This window comes from Danio rerio, chromosome 19 (assembly GCF_049306965.1).
Source record: "Danio rerio strain Tuebingen ecotype United States chromosome 19, GRCz12tu, whole genome shotgun sequence".
Lineage (NCBI taxonomy): Eukaryota > Metazoa > Chordata > Actinopteri > Cypriniformes > Danionidae > Danio > Danio rerio.
In genome coordinates, this window is record NC_133194.1 from 30,760,202 (window position 1) to 30,788,188 (window position 27,987).

General features: G+C 35.1%; 1 protein-coding gene and 1 long non-coding RNA gene across 3 annotated transcripts in view; one reads left to right on the forward strand and one right to left on the reverse strand.

The window, feature by feature from the left end:
- Positions 1 to 15,241: 15,241 nt before the first annotated feature.
- nrsn1l (neurensin 1-like) lies at positions 15,242 to 26,227 on the reverse strand. 2 transcript variants are annotated; one of them, XM_005169993.6, is made up of 3 exons: positions 26,156 to 26,227; positions 18,514 to 18,702; positions 15,242 to 15,979 (listed from the first exon to the last, which is right to left on the reverse strand). In XM_005169993.6, exons 2-3 carry the CDS (start codon positions 18,691 to 18,693, stop codon positions 15,587 to 15,589), a joined length of 573 nt encoding a protein of 190 aa, XP_005170050.1. In that variant the 5' UTR covers positions 18,694 to 18,702; positions 26,156 to 26,227; the 3' UTR covers positions 15,242 to 15,586. The 2 variants fall into 2 exon arrangements, with proteins under 2 accessions (XP_005170050.1, NP_001076459.1); NM_001082990.1 differs by lacking the exon at positions 26,156 to 26,227 and having other exon boundaries at positions 15,422 to 15,979.
- The window catches only part of LOC141379115 (uncharacterized), a 53,326-nt gene continuing 43,861 nt past the window's right edge, over positions 18,523 to 27,987 (forward strand). Inside the window, exon 1 of the long non-coding RNA XR_012395108.1 lies at positions 18,523 to 18,704. This is a non-coding gene — a long non-coding RNA (uncharacterized lncRNA). The remainder of the gene's footprint in view (positions 18,705 to 27,987) is intronic.

Sequence of the window (27,987 nt, forward strand, 5' to 3'; positions counted from 1 at the left end):
CACAGAGAGTCAGGACCTCGGTTTAACGTCTCATCCGAAAGACGGCGCCCACTGACAGTTTAGTGTCCCCTTCACTTTTACTGGGGCATTAGGACTTACACAGACCACAGGTTGAGCGCCTGCTGCTGGCCTCACTAACACCACTTCCAACAGCAACCTAGTGTTCCCTAGTGGTCTCCCATCCAGGTACTGACCAGGCTCAGCCCTGCTTAGCTTCAGTGAGTAACCGGTCTTGGGCTGCAGGGTGACATGGCTGTGTATGATGCATTTAAAGGTCATCATATCCTAAATCCTTAAGTTTTTTTCTATTTAATTTTTTTTTAAATGCATGAACATTTATATGCATTTATAAATGTTTTATATCATATTTGTGTCAAATTACAAAAAAAAACAAATGACAGCTTATGCAAGGTGTTTCTAATGCAGAGTCTATGGAGCTGAGAGTATTGTAAATTATTTTTCTTATAGATAAATATATAATTATTTATAGGGGCTTTCACCTTTATTGGACAGGACAGTTGGGAGAATTGACAGGAAAGTGTGGGGAGCAGAGAAAGGGGAAGGATCAGCATAGGACCTTGAGGCGGGAATCGAATTCGGGTCGCCGTGAACACCGGAGTGCATGTGTCAGTGCACTTTCCACTACGCCAATGGCACCGACTGAGTACTGTAAGTTTGACATTATTCTCTTTTCTGGCTGCCATAATCAATCACACAATTTTTTTTCCTTTTTCTGAAAGTCTTGATAACACCATTGTGGAGTTTTTCTTGTATTATTGCAGCAAACAGGATTGTAAAAACAATTATTAATTGCACTCTCCCATTCACACACTAATTTTTCCAAGCTAAATGTGAAAAGGGTCTATGACATGTTAAGCTGCCCAGTCCTGGTTGTGGTTCATCTTTTCATCATGTGGTTGTTTACTATTGGGAAACACAAAACACTTTATTATTAATCAAACATGATATTAATATGCAATTTGTTTAGCTTTAATTTAATAACTTCCAAGCTGTTGACTATCCTATTGGACTAGGAAAAATAATTCATTCAATTCTAAAAAAAAAAAAAAATGATTACAGTATCACAGGCAGTCTGAAAAGAATGACTACGTCTACATTTGTGTATCAGTCCAAGCCCGAGACATGTTCATCCTTACGCCAGGCATTAATATGATAATGATACAGAATATAGAGGGTGATATTTGGAAAACATACGTCTCATCTCGGTCCGTCTGTCCCCCTCCATGTATAATCACTCTCTGCCCATGTTTGATGAGCAGGGAGAATTTCATTAAAGCACCGATACGGACTTGTCTCGTTCGCCGTGCCTCAGGCTCCCTCCAAGGATCTGCCAACGTATATATGTGCGTGCTGCTATTCACATATGCAAACATTTCTGTCAAATCTCTCAGCACCTGACAGCAGTGTGAACCCAATAAACCAGAGGCAGATAAGAGCTGGCGTCAGTAGGCAGAACTAATATTATTTGTGCAGTGGAAAGCGTTTATCTGTCACGGACGGAGAATTGATGGTTTTGTGTCACTTTTGTTTAATAATGATGTGGTAATCTCAATATGCCCACTGGCTCGGGCTCTATTAAAGTTCAAAAGATTATCCAAATTAAAATCTCATTTGAAATATTGCTTTTTCCCAATATTTTGACTGGAGGTGGATTCTATTGGACGCGATATTTCTCACTTAGCGATCCAATTAACATTTTATGTTTGACAAACTGCAACGATGGCAAATAGGAACGGCGCTGCGCGACTGTGAAATCTTATAATGGCTCTTTCAAAGATACCGAACTTGGCTGCAATAAAAACTTTTTTAATTTCACGACAGACGAGATTTAAATACGGCCTACAGTGTGATGACTGGAATGCGGCTGTCACAAAACAAAAGCAGAAAACAGTTTTCGTATCTTCACGATGACAGTGGATGTCAGGGCTCTTATCGTGGAGACAATTTTCATTTATCGTTGCATAGCATTGAATTAGCTCTAGTGATTGCTTGCCAGAATGTGTCTAGTTAACGTGTCACATCACTGGTGATCACAGCACACTGTGGTCTGTACAGAAGCCACACGCTCTGAGCAAATGAAATGAAGGATTTGATCACCTGTCAGCCGCTCTCTAATCCAACTGCGCATTCCATCTCCGTCGTTTTAAAAGAAAATCAGCAAAGTGCTGGAAATTTTCTTCTGAAAATTTGGTATCACTTTATTGGGATGGTCCCTATTGCACATTTGGTTGACTGTGTTTCACTGCAACTACATGCCAACTAATTCTCATTAGGGTATTACAACCCCAAACCAGACACATTTGGGACACTATGGAAAACGCAAATAAAAAAAAAAAAGTAAGGATTTCCAGAATTACAAACTATTTCCTGTTTTGTGTGGTCAACTTCATTTCATTTGTAAATAAACATCCTTTCATTCAGACCTGCAAAACATTCCAAAATAAGTTGGGACAGCAGCAGTGTAGGGCTGGAAATCCGGTAAACTCGTTAAATGATGTAATTTGAAGCAGGTGATGTCAACAGGTGATTGTAATTATGATTTGGCAGAAAAGCAGCATCCTAGACAGGTCTAGTCCTTCAGGAGTAAAGATGTGCTGAGGATCGCCAGTTTGCCAACAAATAAATGAGGAAATTATTGAAATATGTTCAAAAACAATGTTCCTCAAAGAAAGATAGAAAGACATTTGGATAATTTACCTTTTAATAGTGCGTTAAGGACAAGGATGCAATCTAAGCTGAACTACCACGATCTCTGATCCCTCAGGTGGCACTGCATTAAGAATCGTCATTCATCTTTAAGCAACATCACCATATTGGCTCAGGACTACTTTGGCAAACCTACTGTATATCAAGTACCACAATCCCAAGTTTCATCCACAAATGCCAGTTATAACTGTACTGTGCCAAAAGGAAGCCCTTTGTTAACAGCACCGTTGTCTTTTCTGGGCTCGGAGGCATCTGGGATGGACCATCACATAGTGGAAACGTGTATTGTGGGCAGATGAATCAATATTTCAGGAATTTTATGGGGAGAAGTGTATGCTGTGTGCTCTGGACCAAAGAGGAAAAGGATCATCCAGACTGTTATCAGCAATAAGTCCAAAAGCCAGGGTCTGTCATGGTATGGGGTTGTATCAGTGCTCTTGGTAAAGGTAACTTGCACTTCTGTGCTGGCACCAATAATGCTGAAAATACATAGAGATTTTGAAACACATTATGCTGCCTTTTTTTCCCAGGGTCGCCTATGCATATTTCAACAAGACAATGCAAAACCACATCCTGCACACATTACAAAGTCCTGGCTGCAGAGAAAGAGGATACAGCTACTTGAACTGGCCTGCCTGCAGTCCCGACTTGTCTCCAATAGAGAATCTGTAGTCCATTTTTAAGCGCAAAATGCGACAGCATAGACACCATGCTGTTGCTTACCTTACTTAAAAGTTTGCATGAAGAATGGGACAAACTTTTGTCCTTACTTACTTGGTGTCTTATTTCACAGTCCCTAAACGTCATTTAGTTGTTGTTAAAAAAATGGCAATATTACAAAGTGGTTAATTATTTACTGTTTTTTTTTTTTTTTAATGTGTTTATTTTGAAAAATTCTAAAGTAAATTTAGAAATCCCTTCTTTTTTTTTATTCGTGTTTTTCATACTGTCCCAACTTTTTCTGATTTTGGGCTGTAGTAGGCCTGCTGACACTGCTCCAACAACAGACATTGTAATGACTATAAAAAGCTTTTTCTAAAAGAACATGTGAGCTTACAATAACCCTAACTCTAAACTTACAGTTTACTAATACGCTAATGAGAATTAGTTGAGATGTAGTTGCAATGTAACTTAATATCAGCATAATGTCTTAAAGAGCCAATCGAAATAAATTGATACACATTTTTAACTTCACAGCATTGCCCAGTTGCTACAGATTTGGTGGCTGCGCATGCATGATGCGAATTTCCCTTTCTTAGCATGTGCCAAAAGTGCCCTATTGGATTGAGATGATGACTGCAGAGACTGTTTATTTTTGCTGAACTTTCATCTTTAAGAAACCAGTTTGAGATGATTTGTGTTTTGTTACATGGTGCACTGTCCTGCTGGAGGAAGCCATCACAATATGGGTTCACTGAAGTTATAAAGGGATGGATGTGACCAGCAATAATAGTCAGGTTAGTTGTGGTGTTTAAAGGATGCTCTGTTGGTGCTAAAGGGCTCAAAATGTGCCAAGAAAAAATCCCCAGCCCACCACAAACAGCCTGAACTGTTAATACAACTGTTCCGTATGCCAAGTTTTATCCTGCTATCCAAATGTCACTGAAGAAATAGTCTCAGTTCAATCTTCTGCTTTTAATTTTGATGGGAATTGTAGCCTCAGTTTTTTTGTAGCCTCTTAATTGACTTGAGCGTTATCAGTGTCTCAAATGTAATAATTGGTCACTGTATGATTTCATATCCATTCTTTCTAAACTCTAGAGATGTTTGTCTGTAAAAAATCACAGTAGATCATCAGTTTCTGAAATACTAACAAAGTCACTTGAATCATCTTTCATCCAAAGCAATCTCACGAGAATTCATAACTTTTTTTTGAATTAGTGGCTAATTCATATTAATTTGTACAATTGCATTTACACTTATTTTAGTATGATTTGCTGATACCAATGAGGAGTAGGTTTGGGGATGGGGTTTTACGGCATGCTTCCCTTTAAATACAAATTAAATCATATGAATAACGACTTTTCTGACAGTATGTAAAATAATTTTGTTTCTTCGTGAGGACAGGCTGTTTACTTCCCTGTTCTGATGTATTGTTTAAGCTTCAACAAATCAACTTGAAAAAGGCTATATGCATTGATGTGCTGCCTTTATGATCTCCCTATCCCCCTAATCAATATCTAAACTACTATCTTATTGACTAAGAAAAAGCAGCAAATTATTAAAGCTAAAAGTCTTATTTAATGGTTTGCCAATAATGATAATTCTACATTAAAATAATGGGTGACCAGTGGAATTAGCAAATAGTTTTGCCTTTACGTATAATCTGTGGAATTAGGCAGTAGCTTCCACCATGAACTTCAGAAGACTTCTAAACCTAGAAAGGTAATTTTGCTAGCTTTTTTACTTCAGTAGCTATTGCAGGAAAAGTGTACACATTGATTCTTGTATCATTATGATTTTTCTAAACATTACTAATGCCAATGTTTGATGACTTATTATGGAAAAAAGGAAAGTATGGGAATCACACAATGATCAAATAACTTGTCAAAATATATATGTGAGCTTCTTTTTATTGTAAATCCTAAGATGTTTTTAAACAGGTTTGAAGTAGTTTAAAGTCAAGTTAGCAGTCTGTTTGCTGTTTTCCTAACCAACTTAGCAACCAAATCAACTCAAACAACTTAACCAACTCAATGAACTCAAACTCAAACCAACCAAACCAACCAACCAACCAACCAACCAACCAAACAACCCAATCAAACCAATTCAACTTAAATCAAACCAGCCAAATCAAACCAAACAACCAAACCAAACCAGCCAACCAAATCAAACCAACTCAACTTAAATCAAACAAAACCAAACCAAACCAACCAAATCAAACCAACTCAACTTAAATCTAACTAACCAAATCAAACCAAACCAAACCAACTCAACTTAAATCAAACCAACCAACCAAACCAAACCAACCAAATCAAATCAAATCAGCTTAAATTAAACCAACTAACCAACCAAACAACCAAATTAAACCAAACCAACCAACCAAATCAAATCAACTCAGCTTAAATCAAACCAACCAAATCAAACCAACCAACCAAACCAAACAACTAACCAACTAAATTAAACCAACCAACCAACCAAATCAAACCAACCAAACTAATCAACCAAACAACTAACCAACCAACTAACCAACCAATGAAACAAATTAACCAGCCAAATTATACCAACCAACCAAACCTAATCAACCAACCTAATCAAACCAACCAAACTAATCAACCAAACAACCAACCAACTGAATCAATCAAATCAACCAAACCAATCAACCAACCAAACAAACAAAATCAAACCAACCAACCAACCAACCAACCAATCAAACAAATTGCCCAACCAAATCAAACCAACCGACCAAATCGATCAACCAGTCAGTAATGCTTTAGTTTAAGTACCAATTTCCACTATTAACTACTGTTTTTTTACCTGATTATTATTAATCAAACTAACCAACCAACCAACCAACCAAAACAAATCAACCAACTAAATCAAAACAACCAAACGAATAAACCAACCAACCAAACCCAAACCAACCCCACCCAACTAAATCAAACCAACCAACCAACCAATTCAACAGACCAAGTTAACCAACAAGTCAGTAAAACTGCGGTCACATTAGAGTTTAAGCATGCAATATTCTGTCGTGCGGCGCTGCGAAAAGGGGCGGTATTAAACAAGCTTATTAGACATTTAAAAAAGCGAGCGATTGCTCCATGTTTTAAATTTCTGTCCAGAGAGGTCATGTTTTGATCTTTGATTAGTCTCAAGCAGTCAAGTGATGCGATTTCGCAGGTCAGAGTTCACCAAGCTTGAACTTTGCACCGTAGCGACCTGCGAAATTTAACGCATGACCTTGCGTTTCCAGTCTGACGCATTCGCGTGTGTATGAATGGAAGTCTATGAGAGGAAAAGCTCAGTGTGACCGCAGCTTAATGCTTTAGTTTAAGTACCAATTTTCACTATTAACTACTGTCTTATTACCTGATTATTATTAAGATATTGGATGTTTATTACTTTGAAAATATAATCTTATTCTACTTCCCTAATCCTTCAACATCCCTAATCAATAACTAAACTACGGTCTCATTAACTAAGAATAAACAGCAAATTATTAGAGCTAATTATCTTAGTTAATGGTTTGCCAATAGTGAGAATTATACCTTAAAATAAAGGGTGACCAGTATAATTGACAAATGACTTTGTTAAGAAAATTAATAATAAACATAAAAAAGTTTGGGTCAAATATAGAAAAACCCAAACAGGTAAATGTGTACAAATTAGTTTAAAGGGATACTTCCTCCCAAAATGAAAACTGTCAAAACTTACTCTCTTTACTTCTTGCAAAACTGTTTGCAGGAAAAAGAAATACTGTGGAAGTCAAAGATTAAACAGGGTTTTACCCACATTTGTCCATTTTAACAGCTTGTTTATATTTGACTCAAATTTAGGTAAAAAAATATATATATATTTATCTGCAAAACCTGACAAATATTTAGAATCATTAACCTTTAATGATGATAATAATAATAGTATTAATAAAACTGTTGTGCAGCCAATACACATGCAGAGAAGGCATGCTGTCTTACACAAATCATCAGTTATGGAGAATAAATGTGAATGCACTTGACAGATTTTTCATATTAAATATAATAAAAATGTAAAAAAAAATGGAGTATTAAACTGTACCTTTTAGTTACATGATATTGCATCAGTTAAGCATTATTTTATTGGATAATAAGTGTCAGAGACCTCAATTATCTCAGATTATTTTTTATATTCTCAAGTATTAGTAATGTTGCAGTTTACAGCCTTCACCGATAAACAGCGATAGGCTCTTAATTGCGGTTTGAAACCTTGAGCGTATCAGCATCACTCACCAGTGCCAAGAGTTCATAGGTTCATTGAATTTCTGCTGTGTGCAGTTTCTCTGAGCAGTGAGTCATTTTCCAGCGCTCAGTCAATGGAGCATGTCAGTTTCGTCTCATTTCTCCACAGCTCCACCGCACAGCGAACAGAGACTCTGGTGTCACAGACCCTCCATGCATCCGTCTGTCTTTCTTCTGCATGCAGTCTGTGTGTAGATACTTCGACATACAGGGAGCTGTCGGTCAGTGACATGTACTGTAATAAGGCATCTGAGTGACAGATGTGCTGAAATACTGACCTGTCTGCTCAACATGAACTAAAGGGACAGTTCACCTAAAGATGAAATCTCTGATATCATTTACTTGCTGCCATGTTGTTTCAGACTTTATTTTTTTTTTTCTACTGCATGATACACATGAAAAATAAATTTTGTTTGAAGCCAATAAACTCTTTAGGGTAAAAATGAATTCATACAACTCATCTGGTATATGGTAGATTTACACAACCATGAACATGTTTTTCCTTCTTGCTTTTGGAGTTTTCCATACAGATTTGACAATTGTTCAAACAAATTCACATTAATTTAAATATTTAATTTGTTATCTTTTAATGCTGATAGTATACACCATATTAACACCATTGATACCAGACTTTCAGTCAATACAGTCTTCGGTGTTAGAATAAGAAAAGGTGTTGATTTATTAGAGTTTGATGAAAGGACCAACTTTTATGGGAAATTACCTCTGAAAGGCACATATATTGAGTTGTTCATAGGCTGCTGTTGTATGTTTCAGAGGTGGTGCACAGATGGCCAGATGATGAACCATTGTCCACAGCTCACTGATGCCAAAGAAGATTGACGTATTATTCACAGTGACTGCAGGTCCTCAGTGCAACAAATCACCTGCAGGTAACACAGTGGTGAGCAGGGCAATGTGTTGCAGCACATAGATTCTCATAGATGATTATGTACTATCCTGTGTATCCAGTGATGACTTACAAAATTCTTAGCTGTACACTGTTGCCAGCATAATGAAATGGGCCAAAGATCTTAAAAATTGGGCTGCTAATGATTGGAAGAAGGTAGACTGCTAAATGTACCCTAGAAATGGGACAGCACTACAACACCTGCACACGTCATCATATGTCATCACGATCTCTTGCTTCAAATGAGATCGATGACTGCGACTGCTGTAGTTTTTCCAGTTGCAGTATTTTTTTTTGGTATTTATCTTTAGAAAATCACAAGGCAAGGATATCATGTTCTCATAACAAGTGTCAGATATGGAAGCACATTATGTTGTGGGACTGCTATACTGAAGTTGTTATTAGGAACTATAGATAGCGAAATTTAGCGGTTTTTATTTTAGCGTTTTTTTTTTTTTTTTAAAGCATGACTGCAAAATATGAACGCCGTTATGAATATATATATAAAAACATATGCTTGTTTGTTTTAAAAAATTGTAATAATGACAAAAAAATACTAATTTGTGCATCTCCTTACTTCTGTGTGCAGTCATTCTGCCGTTGTAGCTGCACTGTAAAAAAATCCATAATTTAATTTTTTACAAGCAGCTGAGGTGCTGGGAAAAAAAAATCGAATAATGGTTGTTAAATTACAGAATTTTACCGTAAAATAACAGGCATTAAAATAGTATATTTCTGTAATTGAACGTCCATTATTCTATAGTAAATTTCTGTAATTAACTGCTGTTATTTAACTTTTTAAAATTTTTTTTTTTTTTTTTTACAGATTACGATTTTTATTTTAGAATGTGGTGTTTTCTTACCTCTTGGTTTCAGGTATGGTCCTGAAAAAAACTCTATTTCAAGGTCTATCCGCTTAGCCTTACATGTGAACATGCAAAACAAGAGGTAGGGGCTAAGGGGTATAATTAGGATTGCGTCTAACTACCTGTCCAGAGAAGTTTCAGTTTGGTTTTGCACCAGTCCTGGTTTAAGGCACCTTGAAGGTAGCTTGGCTTTAATTGCCATTTGGTTTTATGGTATTTTACACTGCACAGGTTGCTCCTGGGTATGTAATGCTCTGGATTTAAGATCACAAACCGAGATTCTACCAAACAATTGTGAGTCAAATGACACATCTCTGACAACTTACAGTGGTTTATTTAGCTCTTAAGGGTCGTCACCTAGTAAAACACTTTTAAATGTAAAATTGTCCGATTTAATATAAAAAATATACCCACAATCTATTACACATAAGCAATTTTAGTTTTATAAAAATGCATTTAGTTTAATTATTTATGTGAATTTACAGCTGCAAATGAAACCTATCAGAAGATAAAAAAGATTACATGTAAGCTTAGTTATATTGAGTCTCTGATACAGTATTTATTATCATCTATAATTATGTTTTATCATCATTATTGCTCTTCAGTGTTTTGACTTTCAGCAGTGACATTTACATTACACTGAACTGAACTAAACTAAACTTTATCTGTGAAAACTGGACTGAAGCAGTTTCAATTTACTAAAACTTAATCTATGCTAAGCTGCTTTGACATAATCTACATTGTAAAAATGCTTTAAAAATAACGATGAATAGAATCTATAGAAATGAACATCACATATTCACTTGCACTGTTTGGCTGTGAATTGTACTCCATCATAAAGAAACCAATCATAGTATCTTTATGTTTCAAGAGAAAGTTGATGATTAGTGTCATGGTATCAACAAAACCTGATTGCACTGGTTTGGCTTTATCACCTCAAAACTAATCCTGTAATCCTGATTTTTGTTCAGCCACCATCATGACACAAGTGCATTTACAGATCCAGCGATAACCAACAAACGCTCCAGGATACACAGTTAGGCAACACAAACTTGCAGTAGTGGTTTCATGCTGTGGGCAGTGCTTTCTTGGGACATATTGAGCTCTATAATCCCAACAGTACAATCATTCACCACTGCCAGCTGTCTAAATATCTTTGTGGACCACTTGCACCAACTCATGGCAAAAGGACAATGCACCCTGCCAGAAATATCAAGAATGGTTCAAGGTACATGAAGATGAATTTCTGTTAATGTCTTGGCCTCCAAATGCACCTGACCTGAACCCAATCAAACATTTGGGGTCCAACTTGGAAAAGCAGGATCAATGTTATTCTGCCATTATGAAGAAGACATAGGCTGCATTCAAAATTGCATACTTCCATATTATATAGTATGCTAAAAACACTATGCGAGCTAAGTGGTACTGTATGTCCGAATTCATAGTATTTAAAAAACAGCATGCAAGAAGTACCCAGATAGCCTACTCCTACTTCAACTGACGAGGGTAGGTCACATGATAATGACAATTGGTGGATGTAGTATGTCTGAGTTCCATTTATAAAACTCACATTCATACTTTATAGAACATACTTTTCTAATGTTGGACTTTTCCTAGTTCTCCCAGATTAAAATGTCAGTCAGAGGCTTTAAATTTAAACTTTAACTTAAACTTAAACTTAAACTTTAAATTTAAACTTTAAGCTTTAAACTTTAAAGAGGCACGAGTGGTCTTCAATGAACCTAAAAGAGCACATGTCACTCTGCTGCTCATCCGTTTGCACTGGCTGCCAGTTGCTGCTCGCATCAAATTCAAAGTTCTGATGTTTGCCTATAAGTGACTTCTGGCCTTGCTCCTTCTTATCTGCTCTCACTTCTGCAGATCTATGTGCCCTTCAGAAACTTGCGTTCTGTGAATGAACGCCTCGTGGTTTCATCCCAAAGAGGGAAGAAATCACTTTCGCGAACGCTCACGCTTTAATCTGCCCAGTTGGTGGAATGAACTCCCTAACTGCATCAGAACAGCAGAGTCACTCGCTATTTTCAAGAAACGACTAAAAACTCAATTATTTAGTCTCCACTTCACTTCCTAATCTGCAATTGCCTCTCTGGATATCACACTAACTGTACCCAAAAAAAAAAAAAAATACTAATACTACTAATACTTTCCTTCTTAGACTTTACAGACCTGAAACTTGCCTATAGCACGTATTTATTGTTGCTCTTATAGTTGTGTAAATTGCTTCCTTGTCCTCATTTGTAAGTCGCTTTGGATAAAAGCGTCTGCTAAATGACTAAATGTAAATGTAAAATGTAAATTAGTTTAATTAATTAATTAATTAGAGGGCGACGTGGTGGGACAGTCGGTAGCACTCTCGCCTCACAGCAAGAAGGTTGCTGGTACGAGCCTCAGCTGGGTCAGTTGACATTTCTGTGTGGAGTTTGCATGTTCTTCCCATAACCGTGTGGGTTTCCTCTGGGTGCTCTGGTTTCCCCCACAAGTCCAGAGACATGCGTTACAGGTAAATTGGGTAAGCTAAATTGACCGTAGTGTATGTGTAGTAATGAGAACGCATGGGTGTTTCCCAGTGATGGGTTGCAACTGGAAGGTCATCCGCTGCGCAAAACATAAGCTCACCAGCTCAACTGTCATGCAGCAAATTGAAATGTAGTACCTACTTGACCATTTCAGATGAGCCATATTTCCAGTAAATCAATGCCTTACTTGGTGGTTGCTGTTTTGTGGACCAAAGTAGGTTCTACTGGTTATAATGTCTGTGATCATAATGTTGTAGCTCATGAGTGTATATTCTTAACATTAACAATAACGCAGGTGAAAAGTTCAGTTTGAGTGCCAGGTCATGTATTTAGAACTCTCCCAGACCTGAATAAACACGCCACAGAATCCATCTGCTCTGGTTGTTCTAAACAAACGTGTTAACAAGATGCCAACACATTACAGGCATCTCACACATGACCTAAAGCTGAAGACAAACAACATTTCCCCCTATCTCACTCTTGTTTTCTGGATGAGCCTCGCCACAGAGGAGTGAACCATTTCCGTGTATGTGGAGCGCCGGTTAATTGATTGTTAACAGCCCACGTACTGTGAGTTATGACTGTTATATGAGGGAAGGTGACTCACAGCGAGCCCTCCTGAGAGAAGGAAAGAGGCAGAAAAGCGGTTTGTGGAAGCGGGGAACAGTGCTGGATGAGTCATCGCTCTTCCTGCATCTATTTACAGTCACTCAGACTGCCTACTGATAGATGATGCTTCACAGTAGGAAAAAGGTGGCTGTTTTTTGTACTAAGGATCACACCTTTTTACAGTGTTATCTTTCATTCACACTGTCTATGAATGAAAGGGTGTCAATGAACATGATTAAACAAAAAAAAAATAAAATAAATAAAATAACACAGATAAGGATTAACAATTCAAGTAATATTTTGAATTGAGAATTTGAGTAAACAAAACATCTCAGCATATACACCCTTCACAAATCTATATTTAAATGCATCTTTTTAATAGGAAGCTATACAGTATTATATTTGTGCATATATTTGATCTGTACGGAAGCCAGATCTGGCCAGATCTTTCCTAACAAAATAATTTATGGTAACAATCCAAAAACTAGTACAGCTAAATTTGTACGTTATAGAGAAATATTAAATAAAAATTTAAAACAAGAGGAAAAATCAAGAGAAGCAAAAACAGATAATTTAGTTGAATTGTTAGGTTGTAATTATTATTATTATTATTTTGAATTTTGCTTGAATTTAATTGCATTATCTTTTATTTTGAAAATAAGTTTGGTGACTAAATATTATTTTAATACATATATCTGTATAATAAAGCCGTTTTGTTTAAATGCACCAAAATACAAAATTTTTACCATTTTTTACCATACCATTTTTTTTTCCATATATATATATATATATATATATATATATATATATATATATATATATATATATATATATATGTCATTTATCACACATTTTTGTGTAGTTTGCATCCATTTACATTATCAGTGAATAAAAAGGTGTCAATAAAAATTATATTTTTAAAAAAGAAATAATAGACAGAAACACCAGTACTTTGTATTTGCTGATATTGATTTATTGGACTTCCTTATAGAAGACAATTTATATACATTAACATAATGAGACAGCAAGACTGTAGACTGTAGCAAAGTGTTGTGTATAGTAAATCTCATTTAGCACGTCACATTCTGCACAATGCAGCTGATGATGGGCAAAAATGTAGCGAGGAAATAAATACTGATATATTATTGAAAGCATCTAGAAGAAGCGAGACTGAGGGTGGATTTGTGTTGGATTGTGCATATTATTGTGACAGACTCACATTTCTAGTGTTTGCAAGGCAGCGCTGTATTGCTAATCCTCAAAAATTGCTTAAAAGGGCATGTTTAGAAAAACTAGTAACTCTACTAACCAAAATTGTAAACTTAAAATGAATCACAGATGACCACTCCATTCAAACTTGTGCTCAAAACCTTTGGAATTCCCATTCAATAAATTTGGAATTCATCATTTTAATATGTGCATCCTGGTGCCAGTTGGTTTTTGTTTGCATATCATTTCCAAGTTTGATTACAGAATTACCTAACTTGTCTTTTCTAAACAATTTAATTTTAAAGAAAATTTTTTAGAAAATGTTTTAGAAAAGCAAAGCGGATTTAAATATTTATCTATTCATGGCTACACTGTACAAATGTCAACTGTAAAAATGAATCTAACTTATATTCTAGTTTGGACTTATTAGCTTATTACTGTATGTCTGTAAAAAATATACTTCAAAAACAGGACAATTTTCAAATCCAGTCAACTTTCAAAGCTATTTATGACTGGATTCAAATATATATGTGTATGTATATATATATATATATATATATATATATATATATATATATATATATATATATATATATATATATATATATATATATATATATATATATATATATATACTACCTGACAAAAGTATTGTCATCACTCCCAGTTGTAAGAGCAACAAATAATAATAACTTGACTTCAAGTGGATAATTTGGAAAAGTGGCAGAAGGTAAATTTTTCCAATGATTCTGTTGAACTCCATCCCAATCATCACAAATACTGCAGAAGACCTATTGGAACCAGCATGGATCCAAGATTCTCATAGAAATCAGCAACATAAACAGCCTGAGGTATTAGGACATTTGACTGTCCATTACTTTCCAAAGTAGAAGGCAAATATTTCTGCACGATAGTGCTCCTGCTTATACTTCAGAATCCACATCAAAGTTCCTAAAAGGAAAGAAGGTCAAGATGCTCCAGGTTGGCCAGCCCAGTCAGCACTTCTGAGGTAAGATGGAGAAGGCATTGAAGATGAATCTAAAGAATCTTCATGAACTCTAGGAGTCCTGCAAGAACGCTTTTTTGTCATTCCAGATGACTTTATTAATACGTTTTTTGAGTGATTGCAGAGATGTATGGATGTAGTTGGCCAAGCTCATGGGAGTCGGACACAATATTAATTCTTTGCACCGCACCATGACTTTATATTCTATACTGTACATTATTTCTGTTCAGTGACAAGACTTTTGTCTAAGCAAAGTCAGACCTTACTGTCCTAATGAAATAATTAAAAATCAAGACATGATCATATTTTGTTTTGGTAGAATAAGCGTAATCTAGATGCCTTTGCCTTTCATTTAAGACACGTCTGATACCAAATGATCCACTAGAAGTCAAGTTATTATTTGTTGTTCCTAAAACTTGGATAGGCGACACGACTTTTGTTAGATAGTGTGTATATATATATATATATATATATATATATATATATATATATATATATTCTTCAAAGATTTCTTCTGCTGCCTTGCAACCACTTAGTGGCTGTTCATTTAATTAATACTTTAATATATATAAAAAAATACAAAACTTACTGTGACAATAATTAAACAAGTACAAGACAACAGATGGCACAGGTTGATCTATTTCTTGTTTTACCAATTTAAGGCTCTTATAATTACACATTTATCAAACACACAAAATGTAAAAATTCTCAAATTTCTCATGAAAATAAACAAAGAGCTTTCACCGAGTTTGACAGCACTCTAAAACAGGCATTGTCAAACAGCTTACTCATGAGCTCTGGTGAACTTTATCATCCCGAGCGAGTGGGGATACTCCTCCATCACTAGAGGCCGGACTGGGCGGCTTCATCACAGGGTCTGCCGGGCTTCTCACTGCATTCGGGACTCTGGTTCCCCCTTTTCGAGAATCTTCCTGTTTAGTGGGAGTGGTGGAGAAGTTGGATGTCAGGATCCCTCCCGCCATCAAAACCCCGCCCAGAGTAAGAAGCCCCGTCCCAACCAGAACGCAAATGTGTAGGGAGTGATTGTGGCGCATGGCTTGGCGGTCCACGAACAGCAGCTCGCCCTCCCCGAAAGCTTCAATGCGGGTGGGAATGGCATAACCCACTGTCATGACCACCAAACCCACTGTCAGGAGCACCACACCAACGACAAGAGTGACCTATGAGAGAACAAGAGAGTCTTTAGCATTCTCTAGCACCATGTATTAGTGTAACTGCAGACAGAGTGCATCATGCCTCATTTTTACTGAGCAGTAACGATTCAGTACATTACAGTACATTTTTGTACAGGCGTTGTTGGGTAAAAAAAAATTATATTACAATTTCAGGGCCTTACATAAAACATTATTCTTTTCATTAAAAAGGACCTATTGTTTACTTTATTTATATAGGCCTTTTTATTGTGTATGGCCATACACCCAAAGGTTTTCAGAAATAACTGCATAAAAAAAACTTTTTCTATGCAGTTTCGCTGTTTCTTCACATAAAAATCAGGTGACTGAAACTAAAAACTCTGGCCAGGGTGAAGCTTTTGGTGAAGGATGAAGGTAGAGTTTGGACATTCCAAACAAAGTTTTAACTTCATGATGTCAGCGTGCACACTGTTGGCCAATAAGGCTCGGTTTACAGCAGACTTAAAAGATGTGAATTAAGCAAATGTCCCACGTATTGTCTATTCTGCATTGATCAACATCTAGACTGTAATCCACCTCTGTTTTCATGTTTGCATTGACTTGTATGCAATTTACTTGTGAAATATACTTAATTTGCCCTTTGGTGTGGAGCATAAACGCACAATTATCTCTAATTAATAATCCTGCTGTTAAAAAAAGCAGTAAAAACAAAACAAAAATTAAAGCAGGGAATGCTCAATTTATAAAAGAAAACCCATGTACATTGCCTAAGTGATAAAATTTAACACTTTTGACAAAAAAAAAAAACAAACAAACAAAACCTTTTATATATTAGATTGTAATATATTATCCTACTTTTTTCAAACATTGGCTACAGGCCATCCTTGAGTTCTCACTGCTAACAGCATCGCGTCTTAGTAGAAACTAGAAAGTTGCAATCAACGTCATTCTTGTTTATATATAAAGCCGTATTGGACGATAATATCTTTTGTGTTCATATATAGTGTTAATAGTGTTCAGCAGCCAGACTAGCTCAACCCTTTTGGGGGTGGGGTCCTGAAAAAGTGAAAAAATAAATGTGTTCTGTACTTTACTCTACAAAACCATAAAACTCAGTGAATACGAGACCTTATTGGTGCTTTTTTCATTGCTTTGGTTTCAGAAGTATTCATCTTCCATAAAGTTTTGTTTTTTTAAACAGTTTTTGGTAAAATTGCCATAAACTGTGACAGGGAAATGCAACTGTTATATCCTTTTTATGAAAATATTAACCCCTTTATTGTATTTTTATTTGGATTTGTTCATATTTTACCCATATTTGTGTTGAAATAACCCTATTCTTTTGTGTACATTTATTATACAAATAAGATATTCAACTTATTCCATATTCTAGACTGACAGCATAAAGCTTAAAACTTAGTTATCTTAGTCACTTTTCACCACATCATCTTGTGAGCATTATAAAAGCAGTTTCTTTTTTTTGTTGTTGTTGTTGCATTTGCTTTGGCAGTTGATTGTTTATATTTGGCTGACAGTTCCCAAATGTCTCAAATGTATTTTATTTTTCTATGTGCAGTCTTCACCTCAAAAACATCTATTATTATTATTTAAATGTTAATGTATTTTTAAATATTTTCCATGTGCTGTTTAATGGAGAGACTTTCAACAGATTTTTAAACAAAATAGTTTTAATAACCTATTCTAATAACTAATTTATTTTGTCTTTGCTATGACAGTGCATTATATTTCAATTCATTTAAGTCATTTTCACTAGTCTTTTTTTGGGGGTGCTTTCATACCAGTGAATCGATTCATTTGTTCCGAAACAGTGATTGAAATAGTTACATTGTTGCTCTTTGTTCATGGTGCGGTTCACTTCCACATGGCAAAATTTCTAAACGGATTAAAATAGCTAAAACAAGTCACGTGCGAGTAAACTCTCCTCACGTTGGTCAGAGTGTCACAGTTGCAGAGTCCTGCTCAGTTGTCATGCATCCTTATTTTAATTTATGAATATGAGCAATAAGACATTATAAACAAAAAGCTGCGCTTTCATTTTGAATGGTGACACCCAGAAACATTGTGACCAGATATAAATCAGAGGTAAGACTTTCTCATACATAGCAGTTGGCTTATGCATTATAGGCTCTACATTATAGAGAGAAATAACAGATAAACTAAGACTGCAGTTCGGTCAACAGCTCTCGTTAATATGCTTTCACTTTTGTATTTTACATGAAATGCACATTTAACAGTAGGAATGACATCCCGCCATACTAATAATTTTCTTTTAATATAGCTGTATATATGAACATTACATATCCATAATACACTGTGATATAGCCAGGCTCGGATCGCATTCACAACAATCGATCCACACCAGAGTTTGTTTCAATCGAGCCTAAATCACCTCATTCAGGCAGTCTCAGGCCAATGGATTTGGCGGGGATCTGAACGCGATTGCTGGATGCATATATGCCAATTGAACCGCGCTGACTGGGCAAATGAGGCAGGTTCCGAAACAAAAGTCTAGGTGTGAAAGCACCCTTTGTCTCTGATACCTTCCAGAGGCTGGAGCTCCACCGCAGTGATGATCTCTGGCCCTGTAAATCCTCCTGCTGCTCCCTCATTGAGGCGGTGCACTCCTCATAGAAGTGGTGTAAATAGGAGCGCACTCCAAAAACACGAAAGCCAGAGTCCACAGCATGACCAGACCCACAAACCTCAGAGCAAGAGGCCATCTCTCTCACCTGTGAGTACAAACACACACTATTACAGATCACAGACAAGACATGATCAAGTTCTATTTACCAAAGATTTAAGAGTACATCCATACAAATGCACTGGGCTTAAAATTAAAAAGCTTTTTCTTCATGTTTTTTTGTACACTTTAGACTACAACAATGTTAATACAGTGCAATAGCTCAGGGGTGGCCAACCCTGTTCCTGGAGAGCCACCTTCCTGCAAATTTCAGTTGCAACCCATATCAAACACACCTGCCTGTAATTACCACATGGTGTTCAGGTCCTAATTAATTGGTTCAGGTGTGTTTGATATGGGTAGCAACTAAAATCTGCAGGTAGGTGGCTCTCCAGGAACAGGGTTGGCCACCCCTGCAATAGCTATTCACACCAATAATAATAATAATTCAATGCATTCATATAGCACTTTTTTTGGACACTCGAATAGCTTTACACGTTGGGGGGAACCTCCTCATTCACCTCCTGTGTGCAGCATCCACCTGGATGATGTGACGGCAGCCATATTGCGCCAGACCGCTCACCACAAACCAGCTGATTGGTGGATAGGAGACAAAGTAATGAAGCCAATTATGATATGGGGGTGGTTATTAGGCCATGATGGACAAAGGCCGGTGGGCAAATTTGGCCAGGATAACACCGTTACTCTTTTTTTCAAAGGACATTGTGGGATTTTTAACGACCACAGGGAGTTGGGATCTCGGTTTAACGTCTCATCGGAAAGACGGCGCTCACTAGCAGTAAAGAGTCCCCATCAGTATATTGGGACCCACACAGACCTGGTGGCCTCACTAACACGTCTTCCGGCAGCAACCTAGCTATCCAGGTAGTGACCAGGCGCAGCCCTGCTTAGCTTCAGTGGGCGACCATGTGAGAGTTGCAGAAAGCTAGCTGCCGACCAGGTGAAAACAACCAAAAACAATGTAATCTGCATGCGTAATGTGTATAATGTGTCCAAGGACTAAAAAACCTTAAAAATCTTATGACGTAGCATGTGTATATTTTTGACATAGCTCAAAATGACCATTTACTGCCAAAACATCAAACTAAAATTTTCAATTTGTAATGTGCATTAATAAGCACTTCACTTCAATCTATCTATAAAATATTGCTCTGTCCTCACAGTCCATAAATGGACTTGTGTATGTTTATAGATTTAATATGCAATTGCTATCAGCATGACATTATTGTTATTTACCAAACTCACAATTCTGTAGTAAATGTTTTAAGTTAGAATTTTTAGGTTTCAAAATCCAGCTGTCATATAAATCTAAAATCAAACAAAAAGTGCTCAGGGGTACCTTAAATAATGTGTCAGTGCTCTTTAGATAAGCGATTCATCAGAATATACAGCAAAATCAGTCAAAATATTGTTGAAAAAATATTAAAAAGCTTTTATTGACATGCCCATTCCTTAATACTGCACCAAAGCGTTTCATCAAACAATTTAAGAATAAGAAAATGTCTTGAACTTAAGACTGTGTTGTGTAAATGTACTGTTAAAGTCACCATGAAAGCAAACAGACAATTTTTTTGGAATACTGTTGAATAAGGTAAATTATTTTTACACACAGATTAATCTTTTCCTAATGAATATGTCCTAACAATCTTTAATCCAAATATCTTCTTTCAACTTCAGTTCTTCTCTTCATTGACAAAAGTGTGGGATCAATCTGTCACTCGCACACCAAATCCATCAATAGGAAACCACCAACCACCTACATTTTTCCTTGCTCAAGAAAACATTTTACTCATCATAAAATACACTTAGTCTTTACTTCTCGTTATCTTGAGTTATATACAAAAAATTAGGGCTGCACGATATTGGAAAACAAATTGACATTGCAAATTTTTAGTTTTTCTGTGATTTATATCGTGATATGAAGATAATTTCACAAGATAACTTTAGTTACTCTATTTGAATAATATAATTTATCATTTTACTTTGACTGGGACACTGTACGGGAGTGCATGTGCATAAAACAAGCATACTTAAAAATACACAAAATCAATAAATTAAAGCACGGATGAAATCAATAAAAAATAAAAATAAAATAAATGATTTTTTAATCATTTCACATGTAAAATAACACTGCATGTACTCTTCATTGTATGAATAAACAATCGTTCTTTGTTAAAGTGGCCAACTTCATAATTTATTGTGCCAAAACTGATTACATTTGCTTGAAGTCTTAGTCCTTTAAAACACATTAAAATAAAATTATTTCACACTATTATAATAGGGGTAAACTTTGCAATCAAATGATGTGCTTTGAACTGTAGTGCCTGGTTAATTATAACCCCAACTTGACAGATCCTTGCGATGTCACTATTGCAAATTCGCACATGGCGATATCGATAATGAAAATATATATCGTGCAGCCCTAACACCTAATAACATTCCTGCAATTGTAAATATACCTGTAACCTTAAATCATCTAAGCCCATTTTTGTTCAGCCTTTTCACAGAGCCTTGCACAAATATTGGCAACAATGGTATAAAAAAATCATCCAAGTATTCAAATTTAATCCAAGTATCTTCCTTTGATTTCAGCTCTTCTCTTTATTGAGATCAGCCTGTTACTCACACACCAAATTAATCAACAGCAAACCACCAACCACTTACATTTTTCCTTGCTCATAAACACATTTCACTCATCAAGAAGTATACACTAAGTTTTTACATCTCATCGTGTTGAGTTATACACAGCTAATAATATTCCTGCAATTGTACCTGTAACTCATCTAAGCCCGTGCTTTTTGCTGAGCCTTTTCATACAGCCTTGATCAAACATTGGCAACAATAGTATAAAAGGCTTAAGTAAACATCAGCATTTTTTTTATTCTCACACCCAATTGTAATTTTTATTTTAGCTTTTACGTTTAAATCTCAGCATGCCAACAACATCTGAAGTTGACATATTAAAAGTGAAAAACCACCCACTGATGCTCTCTCACTGAGACATCAACACTCTGTCATTCTCACTCTCAAGAGCATCATTAACTGCATTTACACAAACTGGATAATACAAAGCCAAAAATTACAAAGGGTCAAAGTAAAAAATTCCATGTTTTCAAAAAATCTCTATAAACAGCTTTGGAAAAAATGACAGTGTTGGTTAAAATAAAGAAAGAAAATTTTCTAATAAATACTAATTAGTGTTAATATGTTATTATTTATGACATTTTAAACCTTTAGGCCTCCATTCATCTTCGGAACACAAATTAAGATATTTTAGGTGGAATCTGAGAGCTCCCTTGTTCTCCATAGACAGCAATAGGGCTGTGAGATTTGGGGAACATATCTAATTGCAATTTACTTTATTTATTTATTTTATTTTATTTTATTTTTTAACAAATGTTGCAATTTTGATTTGATTTACAACTTAATTTTGTAGTCAAGCTACAGCTCAATATTTTGTATCTTGTAAATCTTCTAAAATGCAGTAAGTGTTAGTTAAAAAGAGCTGAAAAGATATTAACTAACTCCAACTTTTATTCAAATTTGTTTATAAATATTCAGAAATTAAACACTATTTTTTCTCTATAGCAAACATGGCGTTAGTTATCACCTTGTGGCTTTGTGATGTTTTTTATACGGTGTAACAGCTGCAAACAACTCTGAAATTGTACTTTGCTGTTGCTACTGTAGCTACTAGATTAAGGGCCCTATCATACACCCGGCGCAATGCGGCGCTAGGCACGACCCAATAGTTGTTTGCTGGTTTCAGCTTGGTGCAAGAGTCGTTTGACGTTTTATTATTTTCTAGCCTACATATATATAAAAACTAAACTTTCATACCTTCTTCATCTCGGAAGGCTTTTTCAATTTATTCAATTTGCTTTTGTAGAATGTTATTATTATTATTAGCAGTATTATTTATTATATGCATATTTATAATTGTTTTATTAAAAACAAGCTTAGATTTGCCCACCTGCATAGCATGTGTATTAGGATATAACTCAATTGTTTGAACACACTTCGTTATTATTGTTCAGTTATTTATTTGCTGGAAATTAGAACTGATTTTATAAATAGTTTTGAAACAAATATTTGCGCGTAACAAAACGAAATTAATTATTTATAGGCTAATTGATGTCTGTGCATACAAGGTTTCCCTATCCACGAGAGCGAAAGTGAAAGTAGATAATGGGAGGTATTATCTATCATTCTCGTGCAGCAGATGCTCTGTTTAACTGTTTCCTTGCTAGTGAAACGCTCAGTTTTTCCACTTACAAAGTTGTCATGTAAATAGCAAATGCGCTATGGCGCACCGCAACTGACTCTTAAAGGGAATGGGAGATGAGACTCTGATTGGTTTATTATTAAAACACACCTATAACTCATTAGGAAATAAGCTCAACCCTTTTAGACTATGTGCTGCGGCGCAAAGCGGATTTTTCCGTCCTTCTATTAGCAAAAGTGGATTCCGACACGCCCTAATTGCTTTTGCGCTCTGCGCTTTGCACTTTGCTCATGGATCGTCAAAATAAAGCCCTAAGTGTCACTCGCAATACTTTTAGTTGACTTTTTGGTAACACTTTATTTGGATGGTCCATTTGAGTATTAGTAGACTGTCTGCTAAATATCTGTTGATACTGCTCCTTCAACAGACATTTAGCTGACTATAAGAAACTTTGCAAGTACATGTCAACTTACACTAACCCTAAACCCCAACCCTAACCCCAAGTCCCAACCTAACAGTTTACTTATAATCTAATGTGAATTGGTTGGCATGCAGATGCAATGTAACTTAAATTCAACAAACGGACCATCAAAATAAAGTGTGACTGACTTTTTAGCAAGACACTCCTTATACAGCGGCCTGTGGTGCTTTTTTAGGTGCTGGTTCTTGTATTTCCTTATGCTGTGGCAACAATTGTGTGACAGCTCTAGCAAATAACCTGTTTTTGTTCTGAGTCTGTGACTTTGAAACCAAAATATTCCCATATTACCATCATCCCATTTATCTGCGCTTTCCTGTTTGTTTGTTTGTTTGTTTGTTTCATTGTGGGCTTTCTGCATAGTTCGGTTGCGCAATTCTGACTAGGCAGAACAAAAGTGTGCTTACTCAATTGACTAGTAAGACTGTCACACACAGATGGCAGTCACGCATTTGCTCTGGGTGGGGTAAATTATTTAATACATATATATATATATATATATATATATATATATATATATATATATATATATATATATATATATATATATATATATATATAATTTTGCAGCCTCTTGCGATTAGCTAATTGAAATGTTTCAAATCGTGATTGTAATTCTATTTATCTATTCTATTAATCGCATAGCCCTAGATAGCAAGGTTCCCATTCAAAGTCCAGAAAAGTAAAGCATCCTCAACACAGACCATATGCCTTCTGTGGTTCAATCAGAATATTATCAAGCTACAATAATAATTTAGTGAATTTAGTGATTAATTAATTAATTATCTTAATTTGTGTTTAGAGAACATCTCTGATTTTTTTCATTGAATAATATTGAGGGTGAGTAATTTTTTTACTTATGCATTTTATTGTCAGCTTAGTCTCTTTATTAATCAAGGGTCACCTAAGCGGAATGAACCACCAACTTATCCTGCATTTGTTTTATGCAGCGGATGCCCTTTCAACTGCAACCCAACACTGGGAAACACCCATACATACTTGCATTCACACACATACGCTATGGCTAATTTAGCTTACCCAATTCACCTATAGCTCATGTCTTTGGACTGTGGGGGAAACCAGAGCGCTCAGAGAAAGGTCACGCGAACACATGAGAAAATGCAAACTCTACACAGAAATACCAACTGACCCAGCCAGGACTCGAACCAACGACCTTCTTGCTGTGAGGCAATCGTGCTACCCACTGTGCCACCGTGATGTCTGGTGAGTAATTAATTATGTAATTTTCATTTTTAGAAGAACTAACACTTTACCACTTTCAGTGCATTTAATTTTCGGTATGGTTTTAAGTAAAATGATAACATTTAATCTAAATTTTAAAGTAAAAATACAGCTAATTAGAGTATTTCTTTTCTGAAAAATAACAACTTGGAATTATGGAATTATTGAATTTAACATTTTCTACAATGTAATTATCTAAATAAGTAATCTTTGACTTTTTGAAGACACATTATTAGTACTATATAAAAGAAAACATAAACTCAAAACACGCACTGGTGCAGAGAAGCAAAAATAATTAGTTTTAATTTCCTTATTTTTTCCCCCATCGATCCATATTATCTCATAGTATCAATTACACTTGTTCAATAAACTACAGCCTTAAGTTCTAGATTAAAAATGCAGGTGATTTGCTTTCATTTAAGCTTAATCAAGCCTTTTATATTCTGAATTCTCTTGAGGTGCGGTAAAAGGTTCATTAGCAAAAACTGAATTTTAAAATAATGAACACAGGGGTTTAAAACAGAGTAATGCAAATTAGTTCATAAATCATGTGCAGATTAGTCGTTCATATTCAAGTCAGGGTATTATTTTGAGGTGGTTGTGTGGCTGCTAATTTATACACCCCCAAGGAAATGAAAGAGCGTAATGTACACATTATCTTTTACTTTTAAACACATTACAAGATGAAACAAAAATGTTGTTCTGTGCACATACAGTAGAGTTAAGCATTTATTCTGAAATCAAAGTGGACTGACCATGTAACCATAGCAACAATGCCAGACTGCAAAATCATCAGACAATTACTGTGTATCAGCTAACATAATATTGCACTTACCACAAAATGGGCTCATTAATGACACAACCCTAAAAAGGACGTTTGGCTAACATGATCAGCAAGAAAACTAAACCTCACTAAACATGAAATGCACTATTAAAGTGTTCACATTGATGCAAACTAGCTGGTTTATGCATTCAGGGAACACGCATTCTTAAACGTTTACATACATCCACAAGCTAACAAGTTTAGTTGAGGATGACTCAACCCACCATGGCATATTTATGACAATACTTCTGCAGCAAATATTAATCACACGACGTAGATCTGCTTCCCTGACATTCAAAACACTCGAGACATTTTCATATATATCTGCACGATCAAACCGACGTCTTATAAGCGCATATTTATGCAAATAGGGTTGTACAGAGCCATTGCATTTACTGCGATTAAATCAGGCGGATCCGGAGATGCTGAAATATTGGCGACAGCAATAAACATGTCAATAAACGCAAAGTCAATAAAGAGGATTTAACGAGTCCGCGTAATTATATAAATCACAATGGCAAGCTACATTAAAATGCCACACGCAAAGGATATTGCAGATACAGTACGTCGCTATTAAAACTCATTTAAATGACATCATAATATTTACACATTTGCATAGTTCGTTTATGATTCGGCAAGCATATCGAAGAAAAGGTTTCTTGTTATGTATATAATAATCAGTATCAAATAGGATAAATAAATCAGGTTACTACCGAATGTTCAGTAATCGATCCTTGTTGCTTGTTTTCGTGTCTTCATCAGCCAAAGTTTTTATTTGCTGGAGTGCGCAAAAGGCGCATGCGCGACTGTCTCCACAGCATTTGCAGCATCTGTATGTGCTATCTCTCGTTTTGTTTACATTTTGTGACATCTACATAACAATTATCATAAGTTTTACACAATGAATTACATTTTAGATGTAATTAGATGCCTACTGTATAAGATTCCCCTCCGTCTGTTTCTTCTTTACTGAGCCAAAATATATGTCCTTATCTTTATTTATTTATTTATTTATTTATTTATTTATTTATTTATTTATTTATTTATTTATTCATTTATTCATTCATTCATTTATTCGTTCGTTCATTTGAATAAAAATATTATTCATATAGAATATATTATTACAACCCATTTTTTCTAATCCTTTTTTTCTCTTACAATAAGGTGTGTATTTGTTCATCCAAATAAATGTTTGATTATCTGCTTTAACCTGATTCTCATTTTATTTGTTAAGTATTAAAAATATATTATTGTAAAAAAAATACACACACACACACACACACGTATGTATGTATGTATGTATATATATTTATATATATATATATATATATATATATATATATATATATATATATATATATATATATATATACATACACACACACACACACACACAAGTACATACATACACACACACACACATATATATATATATATATATATATATATATATATATATATATATATATATATATATATATATATATATATATATATATATATATATATATTGTCACTGTGGAATTATTAGGTTCTATCTGCATTCTGAATGATTTTGAGATATTGAGCTTCAAAGTTTTTGCATTCCCTAGCACATTATGTGTGTAACATTTGTTTTTGAGATAAAAAGTCTTAAAATGTAAACAACTTACAATAAAAACGTCCCATAGAGTAAATAAGTTGTCATTTAATAAGAATATATATGTGTATATATATATATATATATATATATATATATATATATATATATATATATATATATATATATATATATATATATATATATACAGTTAAAGTCAGAATTATCAAATTCTTCTCCAAATTCGGTTTAACGGAGAACCGATTTTTTCAACACATTTTTAAACATCATAATTTTAATAGCTCGTTACTAATAACTAATTTATTTTATCTTTGCCATGATGACAGTAAATAATATTTTACTAGATATTTTCCAAGACACTTCTATACAGCTTAAAGTGACATGTAAATGCTTAATAGGTTAATTAGGCAAGTTATTGTATAATGATGGTTTGTTATGAAGACAGCAGAGAATATAAATTCAAATAAATTTGTTATTTAACGTGTATCTCATAATTTATGCATTTACTTTTTTTAATAAACACGTGTTCCAGTTTTGATTCTTTGCAACACATTTAAAAAAAAAAGTTGGACGAGTAAGATATTTGCCACTCTGTAATGTTGCCATTCCATTTCATATCACTTAAAAGATGAATAACTAAGACACCAGGGGATGAAGTGTTTCAGGTGTAATTTTGTCCCATTTTTTCCTGCAAACAAGTCTTAAGATGGACAACAGTATGGGGATCTTCATTGTTGCAGTTTGTGCTTCAAAATGTGCCACACATTTTCTATTGGTGACAAGCCAGGACTGCAGTATCTGTCCTCTTCTTCCACAACCAGGACTTTGTAATGTGTGCAGAATGTGCTTTTGCATTGTCTTGTTGAAATATGCATGAGCATCCCTGGAAAAAAAGGAAGCATATTGTGCTCCAAAATCTACTTTTTAGCATTATTGGTGCCATTA